Source organism: Nelumbo nucifera, chromosome 8 (genome assembly GCF_055504915.1).
Source record: "Nelumbo nucifera cultivar China Antique chromosome 8, China Antique-T2T, whole genome shotgun sequence".
Taxonomy (NCBI): Eukaryota; Viridiplantae; Streptophyta; class Magnoliopsida; order Proteales; family Nelumbonaceae; genus Nelumbo; species Nelumbo nucifera.
This window is the reverse complement of record NC_142656.1, coordinates 30,164,525-30,179,083: the sequence shown is the minus strand read 5'-3', so window position 1 is coordinate 30,179,083 and position 14,559 is coordinate 30,164,525. Positions and strand designations below refer to the sequence as shown.

The window sequence follows — 14,559 nt, the reverse complement described above, 5'->3', positions numbered from 1 at the left end:
CCTATCTTGGCGCCTTAATGGTGATTTGTTCAAGAGATCACCAACTCTCCTCCACTCTGTCTTGACTGAGAATTTCGATGCCTTTATTGAATATCATTAGCTCCTTTAAATAGGAGATTACAAGAAGATAAGAATCCTACTTTTAGGAAGACTCCCTACTAATCTATACTACTAAATTTAGATAAGAACACTGAACAGATAAGACTCCCTACTAATCCATACTACTGAAAACAGATAAGATAGAACTGTATCTAACTAGATAAGATGAGAACACTGAATTAGATAAGATGAGAACACCCTTTACTACTGCTGTCGGCAGCGATACTACTTCCCAATAAAAGCGTCCATAACATTACTCCCCTCCCGGACTAAGAGCTTGTCCTCAAGATCGAATCTCGGAAATGTGTCTTGAAACTCAGTCAAAGGAATCCAAGTAGCTTCGGCTAATGGTAAGCTGGCCCATTCCACCAGGACTTCAAGAACACCTCGATCAATTCTGGAGTGAACAATAGTCCGGGGTTGGGGAATGAGTTTGCCCTCCTTCAAGGATGGTAAGGGGGGAACACTGATAGGAGGAACACCCTGAAACGGCTTGAGCAAGGAAATGTGGAAGACATCATGGAGCCTACTGTGCTCTGGCAGTTCCAGATGGTATGCAACTGTACCAATTCGCCGCAACACCTTGAAAGGTCCATAAAACTTAGGAGCTAATTTTGGAGCAGCCCTGTGACCCAAGGAGCGTTGTCGATAAGGCTGAAGCTTTAACCAAATAAATTGCCCAGGTTCAAATGACAGTTCTCAATGATGCTTGTCATAGGTCTGCTTCATGCGTAGTTGTGCCTGTTGTAAGCGAAGAGAAACTTCAACTAGAAGAGCATCTCGCTCTTGTAGGGAATGATCAATCTCCTCCAAACGAGTAGAACCATGTTCATAGGACAACAAACGAGGAGGTTCACGGCCATAGACGACCCGGAAAGGTGTCATTCCTAGGGAAGAATGATAGGCAGTGTTATAATAGTACTCGGCCCAAGGAAGCCAATCAACCCACTGTCGCGGTTGATCCCCAACAAAACAACGGAGATACATTTCGATCATTCAGTTCACCACCTCAGTTTGATCATCTGATTGAGGATGATAAGTGGAAGAAAAAGCTAAGGTGGTACCATGTAATTGAAGCAATTCCCTCCAGAAGGTACTAGTAAAACCGGGTCCCTATCGCAGACAATAGATTCTGGTAACTCATGTAAATGGAAAATGTGAGTGAAAAAGACGTGGGCGATAGAAGTAGCACTGTACAGATGTGACAGAGGAATGAAATGAGCATACTTAGAGAAGCGATCCACCACCACGTAAAGAACCGATTTTCCCCCAACCTTGGGTAGTCCCTCTATGAAATCCATGGAGATATCAGCCCATATCTGTGTTGGGATCGAAAGAGGCTAAAGAAGGCCAGCTGGATGCAGATTTTCCCATTTGTGTTGTTGACAAGTAGAGCAGTTTTGGATAAAGTCCCTAATTGAAGCCCTCATACCTTGCCAATGGAAATCAGCTTGGACGTGATACAGTGTCTTCTGAATGCCTTTATGGGTGGAGTTATGAATACTGGAGATGATGGAGGGAATTAAAGGGGAATCGGCTGGAAGATGCACCCGACCTTTATACATCACAAGCCCGTCTTGCAGAGACCAACCAGAGTCAGCAGTTTCGGACTAAATCCCACAAAGAAGGATAGTGTCCTCGTCACGCCTAGACAATGCATCCGCGACGCGATTTAAAGATCCCACCTTGTAATTGACCCAAAAATCAAACCCAAGCAGCTTGCTAATCCAATGTTGTTGGGGAGAAGTGGTAAGTCGCTGCTCCAACAATTACTTGAGGCTATAGTGATCAGTTTTGACGATGAGTGACCTTCCCCACAAGTACGGTCGCTAGTGTTGGACTGCTCTAGCTAACCCGATCAATTTGTGCTCATAGGCTGGCAACTTTAAATGACGATCAGCAAGTTTACGGCTGAAGAAGGCAATCGAGTGCCCTTGTTGCTGTAGTACGGCACCAATCCCTATTTCGGATGCATCGCACTCAACTATAAATTCGAGATCAAAGTTTGGTAATTGCAGAACTGGAGTGGTGGAGAGGGCATCCCTTAAACTTGCAAAAGCCGCATCGGTTGTGTCATCCCAATGAAAGGCATTCTTCTTCAGTAGGTTAGTTAATGGGGCAGCCAACAAACCATAATTCTGTACAAATTTGCGGTAATATCCCGTCAAACCGAGGAACCCGCGGAGGGCCTTGGCGGATTTGGGCTAGGGCCATTCCTTGATTGCTTGAATTTTGGAACTATCCACCGTTACACCTTACCCGTTAATGACATGACCCAAGTAAAGAACTTGGCGCTCCCCAAAGCAGCACTTGGACCGTTTAAGGAAGAGCTTGTGTTGGCGCAGGAGCTCAAAAACAATCCCCAGATGATGCACATGTTCTATCCATGTTTTACTGTAGACTAAAATGTCATCAAAGAACACTAAAACAAATTTGCGAAGGTGGGACTGAAATACCTCATTCATTAAGGATTGGAATGTGGATGGGGCGTTTGTGAGACCGAATGGCATAACTAAAACTCAAAGTGGCCATGATGAGTTCTGAAGGCAGTCTTCTCAATGTCTTCGGAAGCCATTCGGACCTGAAAGTACCCCGACCTTAGGTCTAGTTTGGAGAAATACTGGGCACCATGAAGTTCATCCAACAACTCGTCCACAATGGGAATAGGGAATTTATCCTTGACAGTCCGGTTATTGAGTTCTCTGTAGTCAACACAAAATCTCCAAGTACCATCCCGCTTTGCCACCAATAGGACTGGCGAGGAGAAAGGAGAACGGTTAAGGCGGATGATCCCTTGCTTCATCATTTCAGCACATTGCTTCTCTATCTCATCCTTCTGCAGATGTGGGTAGCGATAAGGCCGAAGGACGACTGGTTCGAAACCCATCACCAGAGGGATTCGGTGATCGCAAGCTCGGGAAGGAGGTAGTCCCTTGGGTTCTTGGAACACATCTAAAAATTTGGCGAGGAGCCTTTCCATGGCCGCTGCTTGTGTCATTTCACCTTGGAGCACATGTACCTGCAGATTTTTAGCTTTTACCACGTTACCCTACCAAGTGACTTGCTTCCCGTTTAAGCGGAATGTCATTGATAGGGCGCTGAAATCCCATAGGATTGGGCCTAGGGTGATCAACCACTTTACCCCAAGAACTATATCAAATCCATCCAAGGATAGCACAAACAAATCAGCAAAGAAGGATTCAGAATTGACCTGTATTTGGACGTCCTTACAGATGTCCGGGCTATGTACTCTTTCACTGTTTGCTATGGCTACCTACAGTCGTGGTTTGATTTCCATTGGCAGTCGTAGCTGGAGGGCAGCTTGCTTGCTTACAAAATTGTGTGTGCTTCCTGAATCAACGAGGATCAGTACTGGTTTTCCTGCTACATGCACTTGCAACTGCACAGTTTGAGAGGTTTTTATTCCTGTGATCGCGTGGAGAGAAATCTCGGGTTCTAACGAAGAGGGTACATCCTCGTCTTCCTCTTGCTCATCCACCAGGAGGAAGAAAAGTCTCTTGCACCTGTGTTCCGCCGAATAAAGATTGTCACAGTAGAAACACTATCCCCTCGCCCGGCGATCTGCCATCTCAGCCCTAGACAAGCGCTTAATAGGGGCTGCCACCACGCTGCTTCCCACACTGGATGCCGATCTGGAAACGTTGCTCATATGTGACTTCTGGTTTCGGCTGGCTGCAGAAGATGGGGTCATTCCAAGTGTTTTCGAGGATGCCCATGTTGACGGAGGCTGCCCCATACTGAAAGTTCTGCGGCTGAGTTGCAGCTTGCATTCAAAAGCGCGAGCCAAATTCATAGTCATAACCAGGTTGGGGGATTTTGCATCTGCACATCCACCCTCAAGGTTTCTACTAACCCTGTAGTGAACATCTCAACCTGCTGGTCTGGTCGTACCGATGATGCTCTTGCAAGGAGGGTCTGAAACTGACGCTAGTATTCAGCCATCGTTCCCGTCTGTTTGAGGTTAATTAGTTCGCCTAATGGGTTGCTTGTTAATGGGGGCCCAAATCTGAGAAGGCAGTAGGATTTGAATTGGGTCCAACTGAGCCCAGGTTCCTCCTGCTCCAATCTATAAAACCAAAGTTGCACCTCCCCCGTCATGTGGAATGCGGCTAAGCTTACCTTGTCTATGTCCTCTGTCCATTGGTTGCGGAAGAACTGCTCACACCTGTACAGCCATCCCAACGGATCTCCAATGCTGTTATAGGAAGGGAACTCCAGCCTGCTGTATTTGGGAACGATCGTGGCTCCCTGGGTAACTGCCGCTCGCTGGATGATTCTATCGTGTCTGGTCAGTGGTCGTTTGTGGTTGCAGCCCCTTCTGGATTCTTCTCCTTGCTAGAAAAATAGAACTCCATCAAGCGCCTTAATTCTCAGACGTCTTCCTTGATCTCGCGCACCTCCGTGCTGTTTTCCACGAGCTTGTGCTCCAGTTCATGAACCCTAGTCGTCAACTACTCAAGGTCACCCATGATGCCTTGCTCTGATACCAAATTGTTAAGGGCCCGCGAATAGGATCTCATCACAGGTCGGTCAACGGGGAAAACCTCTTGTTTCCCCTTGTTCCTCCCTTTTATTGAGGAACCTATCTTGGCGCCTTAATGGTGATTTGTTCAAGAGATCACCAACTCTCCTCTACTCTGTCTTGACTGAGAATTTCGATGCCTTTATTGAATATCATTAGCTCCTTTAAATAGGAGATTACAAGAAGATAAGAATCCTACTTTTAGGAAGACTCCCTACTGATCTATACTACTGAATTTAGATAAGAACACTGAACAGATAAGACTCCCTACTAATCCATACTACTGAAAACAGATAAGATAGAACTGTATCTAGTTAGATAAGATGAGAACACCGAATTAGATAAGATGAGAACACCCTTTACTGCTGTTGTCGGCGGCGATACTGCTTCCCAATAAAAGCGTCCATAACAGCTGATGTAACTTAGTGAATTTTTAATAAGGTTAATAACACCTAAAGCAATAAAATCCCAAACACTCAAGGATGTCCTACCAATGTTCCCTACCATTGAAAACCTAGAAATAAATGAAGACATACCCAGAGAACTACCCATAGTTGCATTCATAGAAGAAGTGAAATAGAGCCTATTTTTCAAGGGAGCCACAACCACAAAAGTAGTAGGAGTAGTGCTACAATGCTTAAACAATGTGGAAATAGCTAGAGATTTCAAACTTCAATTTCTAGGATCATACAATGCCACAGAATATGAGGCAATGATACTAAGACTCCTACTAGCTCGAGAGATGGGAACCAAGTAGCAGTATATGGAGACTCTTTCTTAATGATTCGGTAGTCCAATAAAGATATGGTGATGAAAAGATCACACTCCTACCTTATGGGATTCTAATAAACTAACTCTGCTAGGACTTAACCGTCACCTTCCAGCACATAAGTATAGCAAAGAATAGGTTCAGAGACTCACTAGCAATGCTAGGCTTACATACACAGTCTGAAGGGATAAAAGAAATAGTGATAGTCCACAACAGAGTGCAATCTACCCCAGAAAAGTTAGCTCATTTTGTGGAACATCCAAAGAACATAACCAAAGAGGATTGAAGACACAGAGTAGTGCAAAAATTGCAAAATCCCACAACTTTAATAGAAGACAACCACTTTCTCACCAAGTTTCAAATTCTAGGTAATGTATTGTACTACAAGATGGCAAATGGAGTACTAGAAAGATGTTTGGGTCTCAAAGAAAGTCAAAGAATCCTAGAGGAAGTACATAGATATGTTTGTGGAAACCATACAACCAACCTATACAGAAAGTTGCAAAGATTAGGGCCCTGTTTGGCGTGTCTTTCTCTGTGGTCTTTCGGTTGTTTACAAGCAGGACAGACCGCACTATGATCTTTTTCCGTTTGGTTTGTAACAGACCTAGCCGCCAAAAGTGGGTGCACTAAAAAGACACAGGAAGCCCAATTTAGGCTGATTTCGGGAAGCTCAAAATGGAGCTTTTTGCGTCTCCCTCACTTTATTCTCGTGTGGAAAGACACAAAAAGATGCAAGGAAAGACACGCGGTAGCTAAAGTAGCTTTGGGCTACTTAGATCTTCATGTAAAAGCTCAATGCGTCTGTTGACTATCAGAGCTACCAAAAGATCTTCCCAACAAGACTTGCCAAACGGCCCATAGGTTATTATTGGCTTGAAATAAAAAGACAAGACAATGAGAGATAGAAAGATTATGCAGAATGCTTACTAATGATGGATAGACAATAGTGCCTAAACATAGTATAAGTAGACTAGAGGCAGCCCTACAGGGATTAATTGAGTGAAGGAACCCTTCCCACTGCCAAAGCCGTAGTAGCCTTAGTTAGAAAAGCTAAAACACACTACCTAGTACATGGAGTGTTGTTTAGGAGGAGATGAAATCCAAGAGGCATTAATTTTAGCACATAGCTAAAGAGCCTTCTACCCACTAAGACCAACACACACTATGTGACCACATTATCCAACTAGGACTTTACTAGCCTACCGTTCTACATGACACTATAGTACATGTTCGAACCTGTAGATTGTGTCGGATCCATGCACTGTTGATACATAAACCAACCCAATCCCTTAATCCCATCATCACACTATGGCCCTTTCACACTTGGGGTATGGACCTAATAGAAAAAATTAAACCTCCCTCTCACGGATATTGCTAGATCCTAGTAGCCACTAATTATTTTACAAAATAACTAGAAGCAGTACCACTCCTAAAGGTTAACATAACAAATGTAGCCAAGTTCATATGCAAGAACATTATACACAGATTCGGGATATCTATGAGGACTTTGGCAAATAATGCTCTGTCCTTCAAGAATTCTGAGGTCTCAGATTTATTGGACTACTACGGGGCTAAGTTAGGGCAATCTACCACCTACTATCCTTAGGGAAATGGCTAGGCAGAGGCTACCAACAATACAATCTAGAAAATGTTGAAGAAGGTAATAAATGATTACCAGAAAATTTAGATAGACCAATTGTCAAACACACTCTAGGCCTATAGAACCCCCAAAAGAAAGGCAACAGACACAAATCCATACAACCTGGTCTATGGGCAAGAGGCAGTCCTACCTATAGAAACGTAGTTATTATCTGCACGCATAGCACAACAACTGGGAAAAGAACACTATTTAGAATTTGTGGATGAAGCATTATATACACAACTAGAATGCCTAGATGAAAGAAGAGAGCAAGCCCTAATAGGGGAACCCTTGAGTTCATACACCTTCTTCTTCTTCTAATTGATATTTTAATTTGTCTCTTTGAAGCCCTAATTTCTCCAATTTTTCACCTTTTTAATTTCAGAACCTAGACTAATGTCATTATATCCTTACAATCATATAATAAAATACATGGTACCTACATGACACATATAGATAGGGATGAAATGGGTATGCTTTACCCAGAAACGAAAGGAGTCAACCTAAAACCAAGCTTGAATTGACCTTACCTAATCTTTTATTGGATTGGGCCTGATTTCAAATTCTTAACACCAACCCCCACCCAAGCTGGTTCCAAGGTCTACGGGTTTACCCTACTCGAACTTACCCAAAGAACCAGCCTTGGTTGACCTTGGTAGAACCAGTATTGAAACCCAACTTGCTTTGAAAAAAAAAATACCAAAATACTTTGAGGATGTGAAAATTTGAACCCAAGTACTCATGATTACAATGGGATGGGTTTGGGGAGGGTTTTGTAAACTCTAGATCTTACTTGCCTTCCTAAACCCTCCCAGCCCATACCTGCCCCAAAACCTATAGCGGGTTGGATTTTGAGAATCCAAACTCTCCCTGCACATGAAAATGTAAAACCCTCCCCCATTCAAGGGTAGGGGTGGGTTGGGATTAAAATCACATCTAATTTCCTATTATTTCTTATCATATATAAATAATAAATAAGTAAAATAACACAAATATACAACAAAATTTCCAATTATTTGATTAAGACATATAGGAAACACAAACTATAAATTATCCTTCACATAAAATTCAAAATATTATCAAATTCAACACCTAGTACAAAATGTTTATATGCTTTCCAATAATTTGTGGGTCAAGGAGGGTCGAGTTTAGCCTAATACTGTACCCTACCCGTACTCGTACGGGTTATAGAATCTCAAAACCCGTTCTTCAAGTAAAAAAACAGCCCCGTTGGGAAGGGTAGGAGCGGGTATCCACCGGGTAGGATAGAAATTGCCATCCCTACCTCTAGCGTGTGGGGTTGGAGGGAGGGAGGGAGAGAGAGAGAGAGAGAGGAAAAAAGGTATAAATTTAGAGGAGGTGTAGGAGAGAAAAGAGGACAGAGGACCACTTGACATGGAGTTGAAGAGAGAGAGGCGGGGGTAAGACATAAAAAAAAAGGGGAAAAAGTAAAAAGTAGAAAGTTTAGAACATTAGAAAATTACTGTAGGAGAAAGTAAGTAGACGATCTTGTGGCATGCACGTATCCCTTCGGTGAACAAAAAGAAACTGAAAAGAGCAGAGACAGGTTCTGTACCTACAGATACTGCGTTGGAACAGGTATCACCCTTCCGATCCCTTAAATGGAGTATAATCCTCGAGTCATGGCTTGGATGGAAAGCATAGCAGTCGGAAAGTGCCATTTCAATGCGCCTCCAAACAGCACTTCCAATTAAAGAATTCAAATCAAAAACCACGCCAACATGAAACAAGGATGTGACATTGACGACATTGCTGCCTTTAGCCCAGGCCGTATTTGGATAGAAGCTCAGAGATGAGCATAAGAGAAGAAAGATAAGGTAAGATGGATTCTTCATCTGTAAATGAAGAAGATTAAGATTGATGAGGAAACTCGTCAAGAAAGCTTCTTCATAGGCTGAGTTCGTGAATGTTTGAGAGATCTCTACTGCAAATATTAAGGCTTTAATTACTAAATTTATACAAGAAGGCCGACACAAGAAGACTAAAGTGGTCTTTGTTTTTTTGTTTTGGTATAAAGCCTAAAGTGGTCCCACTTGCATATTAAGGCTTTGTTTTTCTATAGAAATTTCCTGGTGAATGTGAATTATATTTAATAGTCTTTGCCGTAAGATAAAGGTATCCGGGAAAAGTCTGCACCTAATAAATGCCATTTTCTGGAAGTACTTTGATGTGAGGGCAACAAAAAAAAATATCTGTTATCGCTTAGGTTTTTCCGAAGCAAAAACAATGAAACAGAGGTTTGATTTTTTGGTCAAACAGTCCGATCGTTCAAACTGAATGGATGGCTTATTCTGATAAAAATAAAATAAAATTCGTCAAAATTGTTGGACGGTTCAAATGGTTCAATCACCCGGATTAACAGTTTGCTGACCAAATCAATATTTTTAGGTGAAATAATGGTTCTGGGATAAAACAGAACCAGTCACCTAATCGGTTCCTGATTTTTTCTATCCAACCGTCCCGTCCAATCCGGTTTTGAAAACCATAAGTATAAGATGAAAACTATCTTCTTTCCCTCTCAGATCTTTGAGGGGAAAAAAGATAAATTGATTTGGGTACTTAATGTGACGAAATCAGCGTATTATATCAAGGTTAATTCGATCTAAAAGACTTATTGGAAATTTTAAGTGGATTTCCCAAGTTTATTAGAACCTTTATATATCCTAGGAAGCTTAAAGTCTTTATTATTTTTCTCATTCTAAATAATAGACTTCCATGAAAGATATTTTTGGGAATAGAGGAATAAATATTGATGGATCTTGCAATCAATGTGGTGAAGAAGAAGATTCTAACCATATTTTCAAGTTTTAAATTTGTTACAGTCCAATTTAAGGGTCCCGATGAGCGGGACCCATCATTAATGGAGTGGTGGGAAAGAATTTCTACAAATAAGGAGTTTGTGTGTGACAACAGATTGGATAAGACATCTTATATTTTGTGGTTTCTATGGAGGAGAAGAAACCAAAAAGTTTTCAAGGATATTGATATCCCTCCCCTTTCATCCTTGAGCGAGCTAAGAATGGTTACTGGGAAAATTTTAAAATTTTGAACGATGATTCCATGGAAGAGAAGACTACTTCTTGAAGAACAATTGAACGGAAGTCCTATCAGTCATACCTTTAATGACGATTTTGATGCTTCCTGCACTAATAATGGTAATTGTTCTAGAAACCACCTTGGAATGGTTATTGATGTTACAGCTAGGGCAATCACTGAAGATTGGGCTGCTTGGAAAGCCCACAACCTGACTTTAAAACAACTATTTTGAAAAGAGAACTACTTATACACATGATTACACGAAGCTGATCAGGCCGCTGGCTGACTATTAGCTCATAAATCTCATTGGTGTAGTAGTTTAGGTTTGAGACGTGCTACTCCCATTTTGTATAATTCCCTCCTGTTTTATCAAAAATAAGAAAAAAAAAACACTATAGCAATAAAAAAGCACAATTTGAAAGCAAAACACATGACAGTCTCATTTCATTTCATGTCCTTGATCACTATTTTGGAAATAATTTCGTGACATCGTTAATTTGATGCCATATGGCAACTTAAGAGGGATAGGTTCTTCAAAAATATGTTGGTTTGCCACTTGGGTAAGATGAACAGGGCACAAATTAAAGCCTATCCAAACTCAAGCTTAAATTTTGGCCATGATTTGGGCACATCCTAATTTTGATAAACTACATATACTCCAATTCCTTAAATTTTAGTCAAAAAGCAGAATTATCAAGCCAAAAAAAAATAGGTACAGTAATACTTTTTTCTTATAGTACAAAAAGTCAGAAAATACATTTTTAATCTCTTAATCATTACTTTGTTACATGTCAAACAAATACTCGCAAATGTGAACTGAGGTACATAATTAAATACCCCAATTCAGCTTTCATATCACAAACAAACAGAGCCCTAGTAAGGTAGGAGCTCCCAAATCACATCCTAAACCATACCTAATATGTGGGTTAATAAAAATGAATTTTCTTGTATTTCATCTCCTAGTAAGGTAGGAGCCACATTTATAACTACTCATTCCATGTTCTAGAAATTCAAAATATAGACTTTTTTTTTCTAAATATAAATGTGTCATGGGCCCCAGGTTATCCAGAAGTTGACCAAAACTGGTGAATGTGAGAACAAGTGAAACTCGTCAGAAACAACTATGAAAGTGTTATGAATGAAACATATCAGAAGCAATATTTTAAAATGCGGAGATGTGACGTGAGGGGTAATTCAGAACATAAGAGGAGGAGGGATCTTATTTTTTCTTTATTTTTAGTAAAAATCTTTTATATTAAGAAGAATAAAGAAGCACAACACTGATAAGACCCCCCTAAGACTAAAAAAAAAAACACACAAATTGGGCTGCATTGAAAACCCGAGCGGGGGCTCTGCATGGTGAAGTCCCCCCGCTGTATATGCACTATATCACTATATCAAGTGTCAAATGAAAGTTTATATGCATTCATCAAATTATAAGAGACACGTATATATAGACAAGACTGAATCAGTTGTAATAAAAGTACAGGTGGCAAGATACAGCTATATATGCAACAGACTCTGTTTTGGTCTATTCTTCTAACATCATACAATCACAAAGAATGGTGTGAGTAGCATTTTTGTGAGGACGAAATCCAGTCTCCAAATGGAATGGGATCTGCTCCTCACACATGAGCACCTCACAGGCACATCCACCGTGCATTGGAAACATCTTCTATGAATAATAGCTTATAAGTACAAGAGATATTCTCAATGCATAGTAGGATGTGCATGTGAAGTCAGTGTAAAATGCCTGTGTGAGGAGCAGATCCGGTCTCTCTCCAAACATAACGTTCTTTTTGGTATCCTTCATAGGCTCCTCATATCGAGTAAGATTTTTTACTTTTTGGTATTTTTAACAGGAAATTAATTAAGCTTTTGAATTAGTATTTATGTAGCTGAACAAACATTGTCCAGAATATTCCACGACAATTTAAAATCCGTGCTTTTGGGATGATTTCAGCTGCTTTTGATTGAGCTGTATTGAGTGTTGACTGCGCCATGTTCAACAAGTTACAAAAAAAAATATGTAACTTCCTTGAAAAGTTGATTTACTGACAGAATTAAAGCGCATTCACATTCCTGATTTTGCACCAAACATAATTTTAAATGTTTGTGTGTAAGACCCTTCTCACACAACCAGAATCTCCTGCATAAAACAAAAGGGGGGACTTAGAATCAAAACTTTTACCTCTTCTGACTAAGATAATTTTCTTTCTTAATTGGTTTTAGTTTTCAAGTTAACTCAGAGGGAAAACGCTTATAATGGTTGAAAATATAGTTTACAAAACTGGACCGGACCAGATGATCGGACTAGAAAAACTGGGAACTGGTCAGGTGATCAATTCCATTTTACCCCAAAATCGTTATTTCACCAAAAGCCGTTGATTTGGTCAGCAAACCGCTAACCCGACTGATTGAACTGTCTAACGATTTTGGCCATTTTTTATTATTTTTTTATTTTTTAATATTTTTTTGTTACAACGGGCTGTTCATTCGATTCAAACACGCAGACAGTTCAACCAAGAAACCGAACCCCTAACCGATTCGGTTTTAAAAACCTTGATTGAAAATAAAAAATCTGGTTCAACCGACAAAGTGCAAGTTCTAGAGAGGGATAGGCCTTGTTTAGCTATAACATGGGCAGCCATATATTAGCATGGCGAAGGGCATAGAACACCGAGTAAGATGGATGGTGTTGAAGTAAAATCTTGCACTCAGCCATAGAGGCTTGAAGCCGCCATGACTGATCAGTGTGATGATTTGCCAATAGCAGCTTAATAATACACTGAGCATCACCTTCAATTGTGACCCGAAAAATGTAATTCTTCAGTAAATACAAGACCATCAAGAAAAGCTTTGGCTTCAACGTCACTGGTGGAGAACTCCAAGCTGTAATTCTCTTCATATATAATACCGTAGTGTGTCTCCGGATGATGACTACAAGAAGCTAGAACATGCTCAATGGAAGCATTAGCTTTAGTAAATAACACTGAGAGGATTAAGAGGGATATCATCAAAAACAAGTTCATTATATACGTGCACTCTATTATAATTAATTAATTGATGGATGTATATATGCAGCCTTTAAAGATAATCCCCACTCTTCTTCATGATTTAGTGTATCAATAGTCCACCAAGTTAAAAATAGCTCTCCTAGACCATCGAATTAAAGACCCTCAAATTAAAAATTTGTTGGTCCTGAAAACACAATAAATATTAACAAAATACCTGGAAGCAAACTGAAATCAGTTTTGAGCGTCACCTACGAGTGCACTGTATAAAAACTACATGGCACTAACCCAAAATTCTTCCACTATCAACAAAATAACAAGGTTACAACTTCTCTAGCTAGTTCCAACTAAAGTTCAAAGTATTGACACGGGCTAGTATCGGTACTTTTTTTTAAATTTTTTTTTTTTTTTTGAAATCGGTTAAGAGGGGTCGGTTTAAAGCCCGGCTACCCTCTGAACCATGGCCTGATCCAATACAAACCCTGAAGGGGCGTATCAAGAAGCCAATGGCACAATACGTATCAGCTGATACGGACCAATACGCATCGATACTTTGAACCATGATTCCAACTAGAGGATAACTACTTAAAGAAACAAGAACCTGTCTTGGATAAACAAAAAGAGTCATCAACCAAGAAGTATTTCAATCAACAAACAAGAGAAAGATCTCACTAAATAAGGTGTTGTTAGCACCCAATTTTGACTTGCTCTGACGCCTAAACCCCCAATTTACCCCAAACATCCGATTAGACCTTTTTTATTCCCCTTAAACACTAAAAACCCTAAAAACACAAATCTTAACACAAAAGACCCTAAATCCACCATTAAATCTACTAGATACCAATCCGATGGCCCCAATAATCCCCCATCTACACCTTGATCATTAGATCAAGCACTACCACCAAACCCAAGACACCCTAGAACACTTACCCATGAAATTTCAACTCAAGATTCCTTTGTTTATCCCTTCATCAAACCAAGTTTTCATTTCAAGCCCTTCCATTGGCCTAAACACCCACAACCCAAATCCCTTTGATCCTAACACCTCTTAACCAATCAGACCATACAATTGAACAATAGACTTATCAAAGTACCTGTCCATAGAATTTTAACCCAAAATTCCTTCATTTATCCCTTCATCAATGCGAGATTCCACTCTGGACCTTCTTGTCAATCCAAATTCCTATGATCTTGACCCCTTGAGACAATCAAACAATACTATTGAGTCTTAGACATTCTAAAAGCCCTACCCAAAAAATTTCAGCCCAAAATACCCTTGATTGCCCCTTCATTATATGAAGATTCTGTTTCAAAGCTCCAAATTAGTCGAACCAAGCCTCCTTTAAATCTATCCAATCTGGGCCCAGTTGGGCCAATCTAGCTCTACCAAAAGGTCCAAGATGCCCAAAAACTCTACCTTATCAAATTTCAGCTA

The 14,559-nt window shown here is 40.4% G+C and overlaps 1 protein-coding gene across 5 annotated transcripts in view; it reads right to left on the bottom strand.

Moving 5' to 3' along the window:
* Positions 1-9,024, bottom strand: part of LOC104586684 (glutamate receptor 2.9-like) — a 30,870-nt gene extending 21,846 nt beyond the window's left edge. For 3 of the 5 annotated variants that reach the window (XM_010243986.3, XM_010243987.3, XM_088894018.1), the window contains exon 1: positions 8,630-9,024. In XM_010243986.3, the coding sequence (XP_010242288.1) occupies positions 8,630-8,909 (280 nt within the window). In that variant the 5' untranslated portion in view covers positions 8,910-9,024. Of the gene's footprint in view, positions 1-8,223; positions 8,364-8,629 lie in introns of those variants that run through there. The other 2 variants (XM_010243985.3, XM_088894019.1) reach the window with 2 other exon arrangements.
* Positions 9,025-14,559: the final 5,535 nt, after the last annotated feature.